The 20,828-nt window shown below is 57.5% G+C and overlaps 2 protein-coding genes across 4 annotated transcripts in view; one reads left to right on the top strand and one right to left on the bottom strand.

Annotated features, from left to right (window-relative positions):
* PGS1 (phosphatidylglycerophosphate synthase 1) overlaps positions 1-20,828 on the top strand; it is a 339,697-nt gene that overhangs the window by 195,795 nt on the left and 123,074 nt on the right. The gene's annotated exons all lie outside the window — the stretch shown is intronic.
* CYTH1 (cytohesin 1) overlaps positions 1-20,828 on the bottom strand; it is a 78,449-nt gene that overhangs the window by 26,945 nt on the left and 30,676 nt on the right. Inside the window, exon 1 of one of the 3 annotated variants that reach the window (XM_049635587.1) lies at positions 12,766-13,359. The exons of 1 other annotated variant lie outside the window; for it this stretch is intronic. In XM_049635587.1, the coding sequence (XP_049491544.1) occupies positions 12,766-12,793 (28 nt within the window). In that variant the 5' untranslated portion in view covers positions 12,794-13,359. Of the gene's footprint in view, positions 1-3,176; positions 3,481-12,765; positions 13,360-20,828 lie in introns of those variants that run through there. One more of the 3 variants, XM_049635589.1, reaches the window with a different exon arrangement.

Here is a 20,828-nt window from a genome sequence, read left to right as displayed (position 1 = left end):
AAAAACACACAGCCTCAGAAACCTACGTGAGCTCCACCTAAAACAGCAGCAGCAGCAGCAACGTGAAACATCACGCTTCCTTACACCGTCTGGAAGCTGCTGCCAGATCTAGAGAGAACACAGCTATTTACTAACAGCTTTGGGGTTCACGAGTGCGAAGCCGGGGAACCGTCCGTGGGAGGAAGGCAGATTCTCTCCCCTCCCCAGACCCAAGGCCGAAGGGCCGGTGCTCACGGCCCCCACACCTGTGCTCACCGTCCCAGCTGGACGCTTCACGCGGCCCCGCCCGACGGGGGTGAGTCACCCGGTGTCCCCGGAAATCCCCGAGACTCGCAGTGTGAAGAGTTCAAACGACGAGAAAGAACTCAGGCACAGGAGACGGACGTGCAGCCAAGTTTCACAAAAGTCTCGATTCCAAGCTGACACGAGGAACCCCTGGGATCAGACCTCAGACGGGGAGAACTCAAGCCAAAATGGCAGCACGACCCAGGGACCGGGCACCACGCGGAGATACGGACCACAGACAGCTGTAATGATGAAGGGGTTTCACCGAGAGCCTCAACTTTACAGACAGGCCTCAGGACGGGGGTCAGAGGGCAAGGGGCGGGGGGGCGGAGACGGACGGAGCACACGGACGTGGCCGAAGCCGGGAACCCGTGGGCACCCGCGAGCCAAGAGCACACGTGATCACGTCACACCTTCACGGGAAGTCTGCCAACTTGAGACAACCGAGGGCTTTCCTCCCTGCGAGTCAAAACCACGGCAATCCTTTGTAAGAGCGAACACTGCGCTGTCACCTCCAAAAGCAAGGGAATTCTGACACCTGCCCCAGCGTGGATGGACCTTGAGGGCAGCACGCTCGGTGAGGCCAGCCAGTCGTGAGAGGCCGCGTGCTGGAGGGTCCCACTTCCGTGAGGCCCCTAGAGCAGCCAAATCCACAGAGACAGACAGGAGAATGCAGGGGGCAGGGGGACGTGGTGCTACTGGGGACAGAGTTTCAGTTTTACGAGACGGAAAACTTCTGAACGCTGCTCACACGACGATGCGAGCTGGACCATACGCTTACAATGATAGATTTTGTTTTGTGTGCATCGTACCGTGATTAAAAATAAACACACAAAAAGTGAACAGCAACATCCCGACTCCCTCGTTTCTGCTTACTGTGCTCGTCTGCCACGACTGACTCATGACTTCACTTTTGTGTAGAGTGATTTAAAAGTGTCTCACTGCCAACTCACGGCCTAGGAGATTTTGAAGGAATGTGCAGACACGACGTGGACGGAAAAGGGTTAAACTAGCGTGTGGCTAACATAACGTACTCAGCACAGAGAGGCCCGAGGCACCTGCTAACAGACCAGGAGAAGAGCAGATACGTTAATGATTTTATGACCATATTCTGCATCTGAACAACAGAGTTTGGATTTTTTTTTAATGTTTGTTTCTTTTTGACAGAGAGAGGGACAGAGCATGAGCAGGGGAGGGGCAGAGAGTGAGGGAGACACAGAATCCGAAGCAAGCTCCAGGCTCTGAGCTGTCAGCACAGAGCCCGACGTGGGACTCGAACTCATGGACCGCGAGATCGTGACCCGAGCCGAAGTCAGATGCTCAACCGACTGAGCCCCCCAGGCGCCCCCACATTCGCATCTTTAAGAAAAACTCTGCTCCCACCCCGGTCGGCTCATCTAACCACTGCCCTAATGACTCAAGCCTCCTTAGTTCCGACGAGAAGCTATCTGGGCTTAGGGTGGGAGGGGACACTTGCTGGGGGTTTTCCTCACCTAACTAGTCCTGTGACCTTGGGCAAGCCACCACCTCACCCTGCCCCACGAATGGGCCTGTCATCATCACCGCCCTTCTCCAATGACAGAACATGTACTGAACAGCCCCACAGACACCTGGCTGGTTCAATGGGAGGAGCGTGCAACTCTAGGTCCTGGCGTTGTGAGTTTGAGCCCCACGCTGGGTGTGGAGATTCCTTAAAAGTAAAATCTTAAAAACCAAAACAAAACACATACAGCCCCATAAACTGTCCTGGGAAAAAACAAGCTATTCTACCATCTACCTTACACACTAAAGGGAATTGACACATTTTATCTAATAAATCCTAGAACTCCAAGACTAGCCAGCCAACCAAAGGGAAAGGAGGTCAAATTTCCAGGTAGGAAAAGGGACGAAGTCATAAAATTGTACCCTAAAAGTTTGCTTGAGAAAAACAAAGTTAACATCTGCTTTCGATAAACGCTAAGAACTAGAAAACAACCGTTTTAAAACCCTCCCCCTTGTCTAAAGCCCGGCAGCTAACACGGGATCCAGCTGGAGGTCTGCAGCAAGGTTCTCGCCTGCATTCAGACGTCTAACCTCCGTGTGCAACCTCCGTGTGCAAGGCCGGGTGTGATCACAGAGCAGGGAGCAGAGCCGCACCAGCTCAGCGGGAGAACCATTTTCTCACACTGGCCTCCTTGACACAGAGGCAGAGCGCACAGCTCTGGGGGAGCCCCCCAGACACCCCGAGTCACCCGGGCTTGCCCCCCTGTCCCCTGAGGAAAGGGACCGGCCGCAGGCGCCCTCCGGCTTGCCCAGCTGCGCTGCCACGCCCCTTTAGTCCAAAACAGGGGCTCCGTGCAGGTTTTAGGAAGCCGGTTCTCTCTCACTTTGCCTGTTCCTAAAACCTATTTGGATGCCGCCTCTTTGTAAAGCCCTTAATTTTTTGCACACTCAAACGTTCTCAGCCGGTCTGACAGCTGCAATGGACCCCGAGGATCAAAGTGAACGTGCAATTCCAACTCCTGGAAGGAGGGCTACCCGGACCCAGGAACGGCTCCGCTGGACTCCAAGACTAAAACAGAAACTCACGGGGTGGGTCCAGGGGACAGAATCGCCCTGAATCCGTCCCTCTGCTTCCTGCTGTCCTAGCATTTCTCACCTCACCCCGGAAGGCCACCGACATCGGTGATGAGCTTCTCCCTGAATCTCAGGCCGAGGGTTTGGACACCTGCCCCCAAGGAGCTAGCGGAAAACCCTAGGTCGGGGGAGCGGAACGCGAGACCACAGGCAGACGTGCGGAGACAGCGGCGCAAGCCAGCCCGGCTGCAAAGCGTGACCGAGCGGGGCCCGGGGTCCGCACACCGGGCGCGACCCCCGCGACGCGCTCACGCACCCCCCGCCCGGCCTCTTACCCAAGGCGAGCCCCTCTCCTGCAGCCCCAGCGTCCTGGCAGCGCCCCCGTCAGAGCCTGGGCAGCTCGCAGCTTTCCGCTTCAGAGGCCGCGGGGGGCCGGCACCGCGACCCCATCGTCCCGGGCCCCCGGGAGCTCCCGCAGCCCCGGGCGGACGGAGGGACGGAGCGAGCACGGCATGTGTGACAGCAGCGGAGAGGAGGCGGCGAGGAGACAAAAGCCGAGAAGCAAGCGGGGACCGAGGGCGGAGAGGGAGCGGGTCCCGGCGGGGAAGGCCGGCCTGGACAGAGATGGCCGCGCGGAGCTGCCGCCAGGCTGCCGCTCGGCCCGAGTGCCGGGGGCTCCTCGCGGGCGGGCGTATTTCCATGAATGTGATTACAGCCGGCCCCTCCTACTACCCCCCACGCGGCCTCCTGGGGGAGGGGTGCGCCGCCAGCTCGCAGGCAGGCTGCGCTTGCTCTTCCCTCCCCCCCCCCCCCCCCCCAGGAGCAGAAGGCTGATGGCTGCTTCCCTGGGAGGACGCAGCGCTGCCGTCAGGTGCCCTCTCATCACCGAGCGGACAAGCGGAGGGCACCCCCGGAGCAGGCAGTGACGCCGACCAGACCGGGTCCACACGGGCGCGCCGGCCTTCCTGGCGGAGGGGTCACCTCCCACTCGGTCACCAGAGGCTGTAACTCACATTCCAGCACGTTCTGGATAGGAGGCGCTCGGCAGGTTGAATTCGGGGACAGTGGCTGGGACAGGACACATCACTGCGGCCCGAGAGCTCTCAAACTTCGGACAGCCCGAGGACACCCCAGGAGCACCATGAAACACACACACTCGGACCCCCGGACCCCAAGACGCGGGCTCCACGTTAGACCAGAACACAGGATGACCCCGGGGCAGCTGTGCACAGGCCACCCGGGGAGAAAATGCTGCCTTTGACTCACAGGGGCAGACACAGGCCTCAAAAGCAAGTGCCAAACAAGCAAGGAGAAAAGACCCAAGAGGAACCGTTAAGCACAGATCAGGGCTCTCTGACCCCGGCGGCACTGCTGACCTCCTGGCGGGTCACTCCCCGTCCTGGGGTGTCCAGGGCGATGCAGGGCTGTACCCCTGGCCTGCACCCACTGGATGTCGGAGCGCCCCCCCCCGGCCCCCTCCAGATGTGACAACCAAACAGGTCTCCAGACGCTGCCCAATGTCCCCCTGAAGGCAAAACCACTGCTCCAGATAAACAAGGGAGGGGGAAAAAAAAACCCCAAAAAACATCCCCACCCCCACCCCAGCCCTCGCCACACTAACGTGGGTTCCCTTCTCTGTGGATTCCTCGTCACCATGACAGGGTCACCAGACCCGACCCAAATATCCCAACTCTGCAGCCCAGCAGAGTCTTTTAAGAAACAGCCATATGAACGGTTTTATTTTTGTGTCAAAATGGCAGTTCTCATCTACAAGAATCATAGCAAGTCTATGAGAAATAAACACGAAAACTATTTATAAACTCTTCGTTTTAGACTGCAAAAGGAAACGAGCTTTCTGCAAAGGCGAAGACGGACCGTCACCCCTCCCCCACACACTCCGGCCACCCCTCCCCCCCACCCCCGCCCCGGAGGGTCCGCCGCAGGGGTTTCATCTGCGCAGATGGACCTCATACTGTAAATGTACAACCACAGCTACGTCCCCTTGTTTGCAGCATTACTGATGTTTACAAAAATACACACACGCAGCAGGTGGCTCCTGACCTCTCCCCTCCCGTGCAAGGCTCACTGCCACCCACCGCCCACTCCTCCTGCTGTGCAGGCAGAGGACCTACAGCCCGCTTCACCGGCAGCGCGTGAACCTGGACAAAGCTCGGCCTGAATGTGGGCCACGGGCAGCTGGGAGCAGAGGCCACCAGAGTCCATTCCGGCACAAACAAAATGACCCACAAAGTGAGCGGACCGGAAGTCAGACGAAAAAGCCGCCAACGAAAGGCTGCAGCATGGCCCTCCTCAGAAATAAAGACGACAGATGCTAAAATAAGTAGCCCCATGATCAAGGTCATGAAATCACAGTGATCAAAGAAAAAGACCGTTCAAAGGCCAGTAATCTCAGGAAATCTACAAGCAGAGAAAATTTAAAAAAAAAAGGTCTTCTCAGACTGTTAATTCAACAATCTTAAAAAAAAAAAAAAAAAGCCCATACCACCCATAAACAAGGCGCCCTACTAGTTACTGTAGAAGATACAGAGACGCTCAGGGATGGTTTCAGCCCCCCAAGAGCCGCCTTCCTTCTGGAGGAAAAAGAAGCGAGTACGTGCAAAGAAACGCTAGCAACAGGTGCCGCGGGGTCGGGCCCGTGAACGCAGTGGCCAGGCTGCCGGAAGGCTCCGCGAGGGGCCGAGGCCAGAGCCGGGCAGCAGAGGGCACTCCAGGCCGGGCAGCGTGACAGTCGCACGGGGAAAGGGGAGAAAGAACACTCTGGAAACGTGTGGAGAAGCTGGAGTCCCACCGTGTCCTCTGAATGTGACACCAAGACATCCGGACTCTGCTGTTGTTGAGCCGGAGAGAAGCACTTCAGGTGCGGTGAGAAGTGGCGGGGAGGGGCGTCAGAAAGAAAGAGCGGGCTTCTCAGCGGTCACGGTCGCGAAGGGACAGGGACAGGGACACAGGGCGTTTGTCCAGCGCAGTAAAAACCTGGGTTCCGAAGCGGGAGCAAAGAACTGAGTGTCCTCTGCCGCCCCCTAGCGGCTCACGCCTGCAACTGCAGGCTGACACAGGGCTCCCCCACACAGGGCTCCCCCGCGCAGTGCTCACGGCTTGGCTGGCCCTCCGTCCTGCCCCCGCTCCCACTCTCCCTCGGCCAGCGCGGCCCGGGGCGCACGGAACCGGCCAGTGACCCTTTACCACGCGTGCGGGGGAAGGCGGCAGCACTCACTTTACTTGAGCCACAGCTTCTGAGGTGGAGATAAATCACCATCTTTCAATTCATCCAGGCCCCACACGGGCTCATCCTAGGTGTCGAGGCGTGAGGCACGGCAAGTCCCAGCTGACCTGGGCAGCGGCCCCGGGCCCAGCACGCAGAGCACCTGATTTCCTGTCCCCCCCTCCGCCCCCCGTCCGTGTGACATGGCAGCTGAGGCGTGGAGCTCTTCAACACTTCCGCTCCATTCCTGACCCTTAAAAGTGCTTAACTTTCCTTTAGTAAAAGGGAGAAGCATAAATACTTCTCGCCACACATCTGTTCCCACCAGGCAGGGCCTGAAGGTCTCTTAAGAGAGCAGCGCTTTCTACTCTAACCCCAAAGCAGAAAAAACCCGGCTCCCAGAACCACACCCTGACCCTGATCAGAGTCGCCGGGGATCCAGAGAAGGTTTTCTGACTTCTGAGAGAAGCTTCCGAGAGGCTGGAGGCCCGGGCCGGGCAGGCGCAGCTGGGACAGGCACGGAGGGCCCAGCCTCGGGGCCGGGCCAAGGGCGTATCCGTCCTGTCCTGAGAGGCTGCTCTCAGAGCCCTCCGCCTCCGGCTCTTTGCAGAGCGCACGGCTGAGCCACCGGGAGCCGCGCTGCGGGGAGGAGGGCCACGAGAGGGCCGCAGTGGGTGGGCAAAGCTTAGTTCCATGTTCTTTGCGCTCCGGGACCCTGGGTGGCGCTTCTCCGTCTCCAAAATGAACTGGAGAGGCGATGTGATCCGTGAGAGGGTGGGGGGTCTGGCTGTGAATTCCTGACACCAGGGAGGTTTCTGGGGGCCTCCCCTCCAGGACAAACAGATCCTCTCCTCTTGGCCTTTATCCTGGATGGTCGGCTGTGACGGGTTTCTCTGGACAAATTCCTTCCCATCCCCAAGGCCCGCACGGCCACTGCGGCAGGGCCGGCCTCTAACAGCGGCAGGAGAGTCACCAGGAAAACAAAGGAAAACCCCTACAGGAAAAGGTCTCCCCTCAGTATGTAGGTCACGGTTCCTAAAAGCACCTTTACATCAGGGCACCTGGAGTGGGTTGGGCGTCCAACTCTTGATTTCAGCTCAGGTCATGACCTCACAGTTCGTGAGTTCGAGCCCCACGTTGGGCTCTGTGCTTGGGATCCTCTCTCTCCCTCTCTGCCTCTCCCCTGCTCATGCTCTCTCAAAACAAAGAAAGGGGGGAAAAAAAACTGTATCACCAAGATTTTTACAGAAACGGTATAAATGAAATAATATCAAAGTCCTTATGAAACTGTTTACATACGGACAGTCCAGAAAAGTACAAAGGAGAAAAAAGATGAAGTTAGAGAGTCGCTCCTGGTGACTGACGCTCACGAGGCTCGGTGACGGGAAGCGGCCCGGGGGACACTCAAGAGACGCCGACACACCTGGCCGCATTTCAAGTCACAGGGTCTCGGGGAGAAAAGACACACAAATATAAAGAAGAGCAGGATTATTCGGACAACGGTGGTGTGACAGTGAGCCAGCCAGCCATTCGGGGGGAGGCTAAGCTGAATGCCTACCTCATTTATGTCAAAGTAAATTCCAGCTGAACCAAAGATTTTAATGTAGAAAGAGAAACCATAAAAATTCTAGAATAAAGCACGGATTAATATGGCCATAGTCCCGGATAGTGTGTTTCCTGCACCGAAACGAAACGCCTGGGTGCAGACGTAAGCAGCCGGGACCACAAACACGCAAGCACGTGCGAGGGGGAACTTCTGTAAGTCCCAAGGACAGGAGCACGAAGACCGGAAAGTCAGCGACAAACACAGCTGGCCGAGGACACACAGGCAGACACGAGGAGAAACACACGCGTGGCCAACGTGGAGAGATGCCCGAACGCCCCAAAAATTAAAAATTCAAAACACGACAATCAAAACACGAATACCATACTGCTCTCCGTCATTCCGGCAGAAATTAAAATGTCTGACGACACAGGAGACCCTGGCGAGGACGTGGGGGCACACAGGCCAGGGGCGCGTAACCTGGCCCAGCCTTTCCACAGGACCGAATCTTAGAAGCCACGTGCTTTTCGATTCAGCGAATTCCATTTAGGAATTTACCCGACACGCATCCTCCCCGAGACTGCAAAAATGAAAGACTACTTAAACACGATGCGGTCACTAAGAGGAATGAGATAATCCGGGAGTGCTAATCTAGAAAAATCTCCGAGACACACTCCGTGCAACAGGAAAACACAGAACACTAGGTGTGTGAGCGCACGGAAGACCGAGGAGGACACGCCTGAAGGGGCCGACGGGGACCGTCTTCGGAGGCCGCGTGGAAAGGCTGCGAGCAAGTGTGGGTGTGGACGCGTCACTTGCAACCCCACCGCGTGTTTGGGTCCGCAGCTCAGGCGACACGGTATGCTGAAGTTCCTATTCAGAGAAAATACGGAAATGCCGCCAGCCACTTACCTACACCACAAAACACTTGCCCAGATTGACGCCTAAATATTTCTTTTGTGGAAAAAAGTACACCTGACTTCTGTTCTAATGTCTGTAAAACTTTGCCTGCTGTAGCCACACCATTGTGCTGTGGTTTTGTACGTGGGGCTCTGCCTGAAGTCTCTGCACCAGGATCCTGAACTCCAACAGAAGATACCGAAGAAAGGAGACTCTAAACACCAGAAAGAAAGGAGACGCGGAAACAGCCACTGGCTCAGAAAAGAAATTCACCGGATCTTTCTTAGGTCAGAAGCTGAGCTTTCGGGAGCCCTCTGTGCAGCAAGGAAGTTCTTTCCTTAAGGAAGGAGGGGCGTGCTGGGGTGAGCGCTGACCGCTGGCGGAGCGGAGCGGAGGGAAGTGGGGCCTGACCTGCCCCTCGGTTTCCTCCGGTGCGTCACCCACATCTACGTGGGCAGACACGGCACGCACTCGGGGGACACGCACAGGAAGTCACGAGATCGCCAGGCCGTAGCAACGGCGCTCGTGAACGTGGGTTCCTGGCGGAGCCGGCCGTCCCTCGGGGAGCCCCGGTGATCACGGTGGCCAGCCAGGCGGGACTGACCGGGTCACTGCTGAGGCTGCACGGGTCTGAGGCCACACTGGGGTCGGTGACTGTCCCTGCTGCAAGACGAAACCCCCACCAGCCGCAGCTCTTCAGACAGGAGAGGCCTTTAGCAGCTACAAGTTTACTTGTCACGAGGAAATCTCGGCCCAGTGGACAAGCAGTTAGAGGAGCAGAGACGAGAACAACGTATAGCCAGTCAAGCTGCCTTTGGAGGGCTGTCAAAATGCACGGGAGAAGGGAGAGCCCGGCACCGCCCAACACTTCCAGAAGGCCGAGCCCTTCAACCCGCAGCAAGCCGCATGCAGGTGCCACCGCCCCCACCACAAACACACCTCAGCGACCCTTCCAGAAGCAGAGAGGGTCGATGGCAACAACGGGAAGGTCTCCTGTTCCCGAGGCCCTGTCCGCTGACCACTTTGTAGGCAGATCCGTGCTCCGAAGGCCCAGACCTGGGCCTGCCTAGACCCACGACACCTGCCCTTCCTTTCTACCTACGCTGGCTCCTGAGACAATTCCACCTGCTGCCTTCCACACCCCACCTGTGTGTCGGACCCCGAGCCCTGACCGCCAGCGGCCGGGCCTGTGCTTTCATATTCCATAACCAAGGGAACTCGGGAGGCCGCAGGAAGCCTCAGACGACGGGTAAAGGTTCACTCTTCGAGAGGGGCGGACCCAAGCCTCGTTTCCGCTCGCCTTCTTCACCGGAAAGAAAGGGCGGTTCTGTGCGCTGTGAGCGACGTCTCTGGTGCGCTCGCAGGAGGGCCTAGAAGATTCCGACCAGAGCCAGTCCCCTCCGAGACCTGCCACAGCAGATGGTGAAGCAGGTCCGCTGGGAGGTGCTCTCGCTTAAAAGTAAGGATGCAACCATTTTGATCTGCAAATCACAAACTCAACCCCCAAGGAAGGGAGCAAAACCTATCTTAATTTCTGGGCCACCCCTCTCCCTGTGCACCGCGCCCTAAGCGGTTTGCCCAACGAAGGCCGGCACAATCACGGGATCGCGCGAAGACGAGGGGATCGGGTGGGACACTATTCCGGGTGCCGCCTGAGAGCCCGCTGCCCTGGTGGGGAGGCACTCTACCTCATTCCATCCCACACCCCTCCCTAGACTCACATGGACTCTCACAGCCTAAGACGTTTTTTCTTTCCCGTTTCCGCTTTCGTTTGGACGAGATAAGGAAGTCCACCTGTGAAGTCTGCGTATTTCCTGACAATGAAATGTGCACGGTCACGTCCAGTTTTATAGACGAGGGAAGACTCGCTCAGTACAAGTAACCCACTAAGAGAGGCCCATTCGAACTCACTGGCCGAGTCCTTAGCTCTTTATTTTCTCTTACTGGAAGAATCCCACGCACCGCCACTTACGGAGCACCTGCACAGGCCCGGCCCGCGCTCGGAGCTCAGATTTAAACGGCTCCGGCCCCTGCCCTGCACAGAACAGCAAGGCCAGACGGGGAGGCCTTGTAGCTGCGGCCCACGCTGCCACAGTGGCCACGCACACCCGGCACTCGGAGGACGCCTGGGGACGCCAAGAGGCCTCAGGGAGGTCAAGCCTCTGAGCCGGGACTTGAAGGGCGAGTGGATGCAAATGGGGAAGCAGAGACTACTGTGGACGCACATACCGCGCAAGGCGAGGAGGCCGGGAAGCGGCTGGTGCCCGGGGACAGTGAGCACACCTGGGGTCAGGGCCCAGGGCGCGTCAGGACTGGGCTGGCACCCGGAAGACAGCCTCGCCTCCGCCTGCCGGGGCCTCGTGTTCCACATACGGGGGGAGCCTGGGTTCCGGCCCAAAGGAGAGGTTCGAGGGCAAACCAAGGGGGTAGACTACGCACCGAGAGGCCAGGCTTGTGGAGACACTGCCCCATTCAGTGCACGGCGTCCGCGCTGGCTCCCACGCCTACGGGACACGGGAACGGGTGCCGACGAGCCGACGAGCGCAGGCACCAGGGAAGGACAGCGGCCAAGAGCACGTTTAATTTACGGATTACGGGTCTGAGATTCGTGCAGCAGGAAAGGTCTCACTTCCCTAGAGACATTTCCGAACCCCCACTTGCCCTTCATCCGGGGTGTCCTCGGCGTCCTGGGCACCAGTAAAGGCGGCTGCTCTGTGAGGAGCGTAATGCGGACACTCCCCTCCCCCAGGGACCCCGGGGACCCGCCGGGGGGAGGCCCGTTTGCTCCCTTCCCGTTCACGTTTGCCCGAACGCCATTTCTGCGTCTCCTCGTAATCCCTCGGGCGTTGATTTCAGCGGCAGTTAGAAGGGCAACGCCGTCCTCCCTCACGTCCCCAATACGCAACAGGCCAGAGCGCTCCTGGGAGGCGATGAGGGAAGTGGAGAGTGGCCGGCTCTTGACGGTGACTCGCTCAAAGCAACGCTGCCCATTAACCCTGTCTCTCAACTCTGAGCCCGAGAGTCCCCAGTCCCCAGATGGTGCCCGCTGTCACCACCGGGCCAAGCGCCCGCAACGCGCAGCTCAGGCTGGATCGGCAGGCCCTCCGGGACGGCCAGAGGCCGATGACACGGGGCCCTGCGAGTCAGCCTCGAAGCGACTGTTCAGCAGGACCTCTCCTGGGTCTGAGGCCAAGCTCACCTGGAGGACCAGCGGCGTGTAAGAGTGACCAGCGGTCACTGCCCAGGCCAGGCTCACACCTGCTGCCCCGAATCGTCAGTAAAGTGCTCTCTTCCCCTCTTGCACGTATCCCCTTTCCAACGAGAGACCCTGGCTACGGTGGACCCACCTTCCAGATACAGCACCTCCCACGGGGGCTGTTCAACGCTAGCCCGGAACTGCCTCTCTTTACGCCCCGTCTTCAAAAGTATCATCACGAACACCTGTATGTCCCTCTCTCCCAGAGTCTTTCCCACACGGCACAGCTTTCCGAGTCACCCGCGGATACGGGCCAAGATAATCTGCGCTCAGAGGTGAAGCTTTCCAATGTATCTTATAGCGAACCAGATAAGGAAAAGCATAAAAATGACCCCCAAAACTCGTTCCAACTTTCACAAAATCTACTGTGAAATCTTCAAACTCATTCACGTAATTCATTACTAACTACAAACCGGTACACGTTTGTGCTGTGTCTTCCACCACTGAAACACTGCCATCTGGTGACGACATCACAAAACAGACACACGTCCACACGCGAGCTTCAGAACGACAGAAGGGGCTTTCGCGCACCTCCTTCCCAGGGTCCTCGGGGGCGTATGGGCCACGTGACTTGTTGCCCCTTTACTTAAAAGGTCACAGTTTACAGTGTGGGTGCGGAGAGGACCAAGGAAGTTTACAGACCCCTCAGGGCCTCTGGCGGCGGCCGGTAGCAATACCGAAAGAGGAAGATCAAGTTAACCCCGAATGGCCCCTCCGTTACACCTCATTTAGTGCCAACGGACGCCTCCGTGGGGCTCTCCCTGGTCGCTCCGATCCGCACTTCTCACCATCACTCTCAGTCTGGACACGGGCCAGCCCCCGCCTCCTCCCCGCCACCGCACTCTCCGGTCGCGCTCCCGAAAACGGCGAGAGCGAGCCCACGGCCTGGGCTGCGCTCCCCCCCCCCCGAAAGGCAGCACAACTGTCATCCCGGCGTCACCCACACGGATCGAGAAGAGACCTCACCCCCACTCCAGACGCCCGGGCGGGGCTGGGACTCACCATCCTCCTCTTGGGTTTTAAGGACCATCTTTCCCCACCAGAGCAGGGCCCCGAAGGTTGCTAGGTTGTGTTTCTCAGAGGCCAGCTGGCGTGGCCGAGCTCCCCCGGGCGGCGGGGCCGGGCGGGGCGGGAGCACCTGCGGGGCCGCCGGGCGCCGGGACAGCTCAGAGCTCCTTCCTGAACGCTGGGGACCAATGGGCCTCCCGCGGCAGAGGCGTCACAGCCACCACCCAGTTCCCGGAGTCGAGCTCAAGAAGCTTCGGAGGAAGTTCAGCAGTTAACCGTCTCCTCCTCCCTGGAAGCAGCCCGAGGCCGGAGCCCAGGAGCCCGGCAGCCGCCCTCCCGGACTCTCCTCCGACTCAACCACAGCGACGGACGGGGCGAGCCCCCGCGTCCCTGCACCTGGCGAGCACTTTCTCAGAAGAGAGTCCCATAAAGCCCCGGTGCTCTCACACCGAGAGGGCGGCACACTTCCGAAGAGAATGACTAAGACACCGTCATCGTTATGGTATGCTCTGAGGTCACAGGCTAAAAGGAGAAGGCAGATTTTAAGAGAGAGGGAGAGAGAGGGAGGGAGAGAGAGAGAGAGAGAGAGCAAGCTAGGGAGAGGGGCAGAGAGAGGGGAGGAAGAAGAGAGAGAGAGAGAGCTAGGGAGAGGGGCAGAGGGAGGGGAGGAAGAAGAGAGAGCGAGCTAGGGAGAGGGGCAGAGGGGGGGGAGAGAGAGAGAGAGAGAGAGAGAGAGAGAGAGAGAACGAACCTTAAGCAGGCTCCACACTCAGCACAGAGCCCGACACAGGGCTCGATCCCATGACCCCCAGGATCATAACCTAAGGTGAATCAAGAGTTGGGACACTCAACCGACTGAGCCACCCAGGCAAGAAAGCAGAGTTTGAGAGGAAAAAAAAAATTCCAAGGACATTTCCAACACAAGTTCGGTTTTATCCCCTTTCTATTTTCTCCTGTGGGTTCGTTTCCGCATACTGTTATTATATTCACGATACGTGTTTACTGTTGAAATCAGATGAACGGTAATGAGGAAAAAAGCCTATCACTCGGGAATAACCACTGGTGACACTCCGGTATGTATTATTTATATTCTTCCAGATTTTTGTTCTGCGTATTATATTCCCACTCTGTCTCTTTGTACGCACACATGTACAAATATATCTTTCACCTCTGTAGATACCTTGGATCCTATATATGACGTGTATAATAACCATATATGTTACACAAACACATATCTCTTGAAATGTGTTTATATCATCTCTAGACATGGCACATCTAGAGTGTATACATCCAGAGAGAAATACAGATCTATGAAGAAATAAATACATACATAGAAAGACAAAAATTCAATGTTTTACATGCTCTTTTATAATCGGCCATTTTTTACTTATGACAAACATTTTCCATGGTAACGGACGCAAACTGATCACATTTTTTGTCATTCACAGCATAGACGGTATTTAACCAATGCCCTGCTGTAAGACTGCTACGTGGTTTCCACTCTTCCTGCCCATCTCAACACCCCCGGGCACACCCTCTGGCATGCCCTTTATCATCCCCTGAGCACACGTTCTCAGAGCGGAACTGCTGGATCTAGATACCGGGTCCCCTCCTCAGTTTCTTCACTCACGAGGGACCAATGAAACAACGTGTGCCTCGGGCGTCATCGCTGCAGGCCCCGTGGCCCGGCCCGGCGCGGCTAACTCATCGCCCTGTGAGGGGCTCGCCTGACGCCGAGGGCCCAGGGGCGTCACACGACTTGCCCGAAGCCTGAAACCCGGCCCCGAGCTCCCTCCGCTGCTGGACCCCGACCCCTCCTCCCGGTGGCCTCGGTCGCGGGCGCGCCTCCCGCAGCAGGCGCACGGGACACGGGGCCAGCCGTCCTGAGGCCGGGCCCTGACCGCGGGCAGGAAGGCACACGTCTACGGCCAGACACCAGAGCATCGCTTCCAGGCACGCTCGGAACGTGGCCCCAGGTGGCTCAGGGCAGCGGCCCCGGCCCACCGTTTTCCTTCTTTGTCTGATAATAAATAAACACACAAACACATACTTTTAGAAACCACTCTGTTTTGTAGAGGCAACTAACATAAACCAACTTCTTACCTTCAGTTCTATACATCAAAGTTATGCTTTCTCCGGCGCGTCCCTTTCTGGAACGAGTCACAGGCCAAGGCCCCTCCAGCCCCATTTCAAAACCTAAGTTACTCATTCCCAAATCAGTATCTGTACCCTCTGGGGCCAGGGCCGGTCTCTGATGCGGATCCCAACTTTTCAGAGGACGGGGCACTTCTACTTCATGCCTGTCAAGCGGTAGAGCGTTTCTCTGGAAGGATGCCCAAAGGCAGGCCTGCCCCCCCCCCCCCCCCCGCGGTGGCCACCCCCTCCCCGGCATGAGCACCTGCCGCCTTCGCAGACCCTGCCCGAGCCTGCCTCCTCCCTGGCAGGACAAACTTCACGTCTGCTAGTCTGAGAAGTGAAAAACGGCTTCTCGGCGGTTACTGTCTACACTGACCTGATGACTGGTGGTGCTGATGACCTTTTCAACAGTCTGAGGTATTTCCTCTTTTCTGAACTGCTTATTCATATTGTTTGCCCATTTTCTTATTGATTTGTAGATTGTGAATTCTTTGTATTAAACGTTGCAAACTTTGGGGCACGTGGGTGGCTCAGTCGGTTAAGCGTCCGACTTCAGCCCAAGTAAGTCATGGTCTCTCGTTTCGTGGGTTCGAGCCCCGCGTCGGGCTCTGTGTTGACAACTCAGAGCCTGGAGCCCGCTTCCGATGCTGTGTCTCCCTCCCTCTCTGCCCTCTCCTGGCTCATGTGCGCTCTCTCTCTCTCTCTCTCTCTCTCTCAAAAAATAAATAAACGTCAAAAAAAACACATTTATTTTAACGTCGCAAATCTTTTCTCACAACCGGTCGCTTGTTTTTAATAGCAGTGGTGGTATCTTTTCCCTTTATAGAAGTTTCTGTGTGTTACAATCAAATATGTAATCTCTTCCTCCACTGGCTTCGTTCCGGGCACGTGGGGTGCTGGGTACCCCACGGCGTGCCGGGCACCGGCCTCCGTGGCACGTAGGGCTGCAGGGGCTGGGGAGAGAGGGCAGCGGGGAGGACAATGCACGTACGTGGGCAGGTAAGCGCCCAGCGGGTCAGGGCTGGCTGCCCCTGGCCCGGGCCTGGAGCAGAGCAGACAGCGGCGGGAGGGGAAGGCAAGGCCGGAGGGCGGGGAAGGCAGGGGAGAGCTGCGGAGGGCCTTGGGGGCTGTTTTCGGGACTTGTTTCCGCGGTGGGTGAGACGGGGAGGCGCTGCCAGGGGCGGGCACGAAGTGAAGGAGCGGACTTCTGCTGTCATGACTCCGGCCGCGGGGCAGCAGGGGCACAAGCAGGGAGACGGGCAGGGAGGCCGCTGCCGCCACCCAGGCGAGGGGTGACGGGACAGTGATCAAAGTCCTGCTCTATTCACTTGGAAGGCAGCGCCAGGGACTTGCTGACGGGACTCCCTGTGGGTGTGAGAGAGGTCAAGGGTGGCCCAAGCCCTCTGGCCTGGGCGGGCGGGAGAAGGCACCTGCCGTCTCTGGGCGGAGCTGCCACCAGGGTCCCCGCCCCAGGGCGCAGGGCGCGCCTCAGCCTCTGCCCGGACCTCCCGGACTTCCAGCCCCGCCCTGCGCGGCACCGCTGGCCAGTTCACTTCCCAGGAGGGATTCTAAGGCTCATCCCCATGTGGGGACGGCGGCCCCTTCACGACCGGCTCCTGTCCCGGTTGTGTAAGTTGTTGGCAGGAGAACTGCCGCTCAGGCCTTAAACCGGGAGCACGGCAGGCGCACCTGGCGGGCCACCACGCTGCCTGCCGCGCGGTCACCGCTGTTCCGAAGCTAGTGCAACAGATGACATTATTTAAAAAGCGAAGTTGTGAATGAAGGGCAACTTCGGTTCCTAAAAACAGAAGTTTAACTACCAAAGCACCAAACTCCACGTCTGACTCACTCCTGAGTGACTGCATTACTTACCCCAGATCTTGGGACATTTTTCAGATTGCAGGTGGGTGCTATTTATAAGCACGTCAGCCAACAGGCAGACACCTGGCCTTCCCGGGCAAACGGAAACAAAGTGCCACCCTACTCGCCAGGCACAGCTCCAGCATCAGTCCCGAATACAGCACCAAGATCATACGCGGCTCCTTCAGCGGAGCTGTGCACAAGTTCAAAGCACACTCTGAACTCACTGGGAAAACAAGGAAAATACAAAAGCGCAACAGTTGCCCAGGCCTCAGAGCCGTGTGAGTAACGAGATGGGCGGCCCAGCCCCTGGCCCAGCCCCACAGCAAGTACGAAACCAACAAAGGGAAGACAGCCCTTTGTAGCTACTCGCATCCACCTCACACGTGAAGGCGCTTGGATTGCCGGTGTTTTGACTCAAGACGTGTTATGTTTTCAACTGATAAAACACCTTCAATAGCCTGAGTCCTTTACCCCCGTCTCGTCTTCTCTGGGGACAGGCAGGCGGGAACGTGCAACCTCGTGATGGTTTGAAATGACGCTGGGAGGAAACGTGCATGAATATTCACGTCACGTCCCGGGGAAACTTTTCTCTCTGCGTGATACCTACATCAGTCATGATCCCAAGGAGCGGGAGTCTGGAGGGTGAACTGAGACACTGTCTACAGAAGTAAGGGTGGGGTCTGGGGAGACCCACAAGTGGCGGGGAAGCACCCCAGGGTCAGCAGGAAGGAGCACCCTATCAGGGCCAGGCCCGCAGGTGGCGGTGGCTGGCCGCCTTGGGGACAGGACTCGGCTAACCCTCAGCCGCCTGGCAGGGAGAAAATACCTGGACCTCGTTCTCCTCTGACCAACCGCCTGGACAACTCCGGCGGGGGCCAAGGGCAGGGGAGCCTGCGGGCACAGGGCACCCAGGCAGCCTCCAGCAGAGCAGGATGGAGAAGGGCGGACCCCAAACCACAGGCTGCCGGGCACCTCTCCTTAGGTCTGCCTCGGCCCCATCAGCTGCCTAGAAGTCTCAGCTCCTCCTCATGGTCTTAAGACCCTTCTTAACGCGACCCTGCTAGCAGCCCCTCCGGATCTTTCTCTGACCCTTCATGCCTGGTTCATCTTCTTCAACCAGAGGAACATGCACACATCGTACAAAAAACAAACAGTACCTATGGCTTAAAACAGAAACCCACAGTTTCCTGCCCAACTGTATCCCCCACCCTTGCATCGTGCTCCACAGAGGTAGCCCTCTTAGCTAGGCCTTCTGCTAATCACCTCCCTGTTTCCAAGTAACACACCCACACGATGTGCTCCCGAGTTTTCAGTTCTGGACACCAACTGCCTGCCACGATGGACGAAGGCTTGGCTTCTACCTCTCCCCTCCCCCCCCCCACACACACACACACACACACACACACACACACACGCACGCACGCGGTAGAGTCACACGTAAATTCTGGGTTCAATCAACACTTACTATTTCCATAAATACTGCTCACGACTTAGCTATAGAACCTACTGTGGTTAAAATTACCATAGACGGGCGCTAAGTGTCTCTTTTTTTCCGTCTGCCGAGTTCTCTGCGTTACGGGGCGAATGGCAAACTCTCGACACTAAGGCAGGAAACCGTCCACAGGGTCAAACATTCGGAGCAGCCTGTGTTTGGCGACGGCCCTCCAAAAGCCTCCACGCGCCTCCGCGGCCTGGCCTTGCAGCTTCCCCCCGTCCCCCTGGCACTTGCCGGCTCTGGTTCCTCTGACTCTGTGCGTTTTTCCTTCCTGAATTACCCTCTGATAACAGAACAAGGACACGCAGGGGCGGGTCTTCATTGCTGCGTGGATTCTGCGTGTCCACAAACACCCCTCTTCTTCTCTCACACTCGACCGGCATGTTGTCTGGGTACAGAACCGTAAGTTAAAATCATTTCCTCGCGACGGTGAAGGCACTCCCTCGTCGTCCCCTGTCCCCACGGTGCTGTTAGCTACAGTGCCCTTCTGACTCCCAGAATTTTCCGTGGGACCTTCTTCCCCTCTCCGAAAGCTTTCGGGGCCCTTGCCCTCAGTGCTGTGCAGCTTCGTCACAAGCTGCCCGGGTGCGAGTTCGTTTCCACGCACCATGCTGGCCCCTAGGTAGACCCCAATTCTGAAGTCTTATGACCTCTAACGATGTCCTACCCTTTTCCTCAGCTGCTCTCAGTGTTTCTGTTAGACGCTGGCCCTCTGCCGTGGATCCTCTGGTTTTTATCTTTTCACCCTGCTTTTCATCTCGTCGAGCCACTTTCTAGGAAGGGTTCTGGCAATGGGGCGAAGGCCTGCGTCCACCCAAATCTGTGTGTTGAAACCCTACCGCGATGGAGTCTGGAGGTGAGGCCTCTGGGAGGCAATCGGCTTGTGAGTCCCTGCTCACGTGGGACCGGCGGCCACACGGGGAGAGGCCAGAGGGCAGCTGGCTGTCCCCGTAGCTGGTGGGCACACGGGACGGCCCTCTGGGAGCCAGGAGGAGAGAGTTCAGCAAGAGGTGCTGACGCGGGCCGGCTCTCTGACCCCAGCCTCACACCCAGAGAGAGACACGTGTGCTGCAGAGGCCACCCGGTCAGGGGTACCGTGTCACGGCCACCTGCACCGGACGGCTCTCTGCTTCGTCCTCCACGCTTGGCCCTCGGTGTTTCCTTTCTGCTATTTTCAGGGTGCACGCACTCACTCTTAATTCTGAATATTCCTTCTGGATAGCATCCTGTTCTTGTTTCATTAATACCACCCCTATGACTCTGAAGTCCGTGGCTTTTAAGACGTTCTGCTATGGTGTGGTTCCTCAAGTATCTTTTCTTCCACTTGCGCTGTTCTCCTATTTAACGCGGAGGCTTTTCCTTAAACGTCTAGTAAACACAGGCTGTTTCTCCTTGTCTAAGAGCCCGGCACCAACAACCTGATCGGAAGCGGTGTGTGGTGGGCTGGGTCTCCCTGTAAATAAAAAAGGGGTGCCGCGCAGAGCCCGGGAGCGACTCTTTGGGTTCTCTGTCCTAATAACCCCAAGAGCCACCCTCTGACCTCCCACCTAGGCTGTGCGGGCTGTAACCCTGGCCAGCAGTACCCGGGGCCGGGGGGCAGGTGGAGGAGAGACCGGGCGTGCACGCTCAAGGCCACGCACCTCCATATCCTCCTTCGGGTGTCAAACCTTCTTCGTGTTTTACAGAAAGTGGAAGAGACATCGCCTTGCAGCAAGACAGAGGAGAGGAGACTAGAGCCCACCTGCCCGCCATGAACACCTTCCATCCAGCCTCCCGTTTCCAGCCTCCCCCTCAGCTCCGTTCTCAGAGGCCCATGGAGCCCTGCAGCCTTTCTGGGCTGTGAGGGTAAATCATTCCCCTTCCTGATGGCCTCCTCCCCTGCAGCTTAGATCCTTCCTGGCCAGCTGCCAGCAGGAGGGCGGCACGGGGCACACCGTCACCAGAAGAGCCGCTGTACGTGGGGGGTGGGGACACAAACACAGCAGTTCTCTGCAGCAAAACACACACACACACACACACACACACACACACACACACACACCCCTGCACATACTGCAAACTCTTTGGAAGGTTACCACTGCTTGGGCTACCTAAAAAACACGGATTTAGGGACATCTGGGTGGCTCAGTGAGTTGAGTGTCTGACTTCAGCTCAGGTCATGATCTCACAGCTTGTGGGTTCAAGCCCCGCGTCGGGCGCCGTGCCGATAGCTTGGAGCCTGGAGCCTGCTTCGGATTCTATGTCTCCCTCTGTCTGTCTGCCCATTCCCTGCTCGTGCTCTGTCTCTCTCTCTCAAAAATAAACACACACAAAAAAAAATAATAATGAAATAAAATAAACAAACGACACACATTTGTACTGTTTTCCTCACAGATATGAATAGATCTTGCCCCAAAAGGGGGGGGGGGGGTGGTGGTGCTGAGGACAAAGGAAATATGTGTGTGTTGCAAAGAAGTCAAACGAAGAATTCAAAGAGCATGGCCATTCCATGACAACTGCGAACCTTGTGCCTGGAGGAGAGCGTACTGGGGTTCCTGACTATCTGCCAATACGGACTGCCGTG

This window comes from Panthera uncia, chromosome E1, assembly GCF_023721935.1.
Source record: "Panthera uncia isolate 11264 chromosome E1, Puncia_PCG_1.0, whole genome shotgun sequence".
Classification (NCBI taxonomy): domain Eukaryota; kingdom Metazoa; phylum Chordata; class Mammalia; order Carnivora; family Felidae; genus Panthera; species Panthera uncia.
The sequence above is the reverse complement of the archived record's forward strand: the minus strand, read 5'-3'. Positions and strand labels throughout refer to the sequence as shown.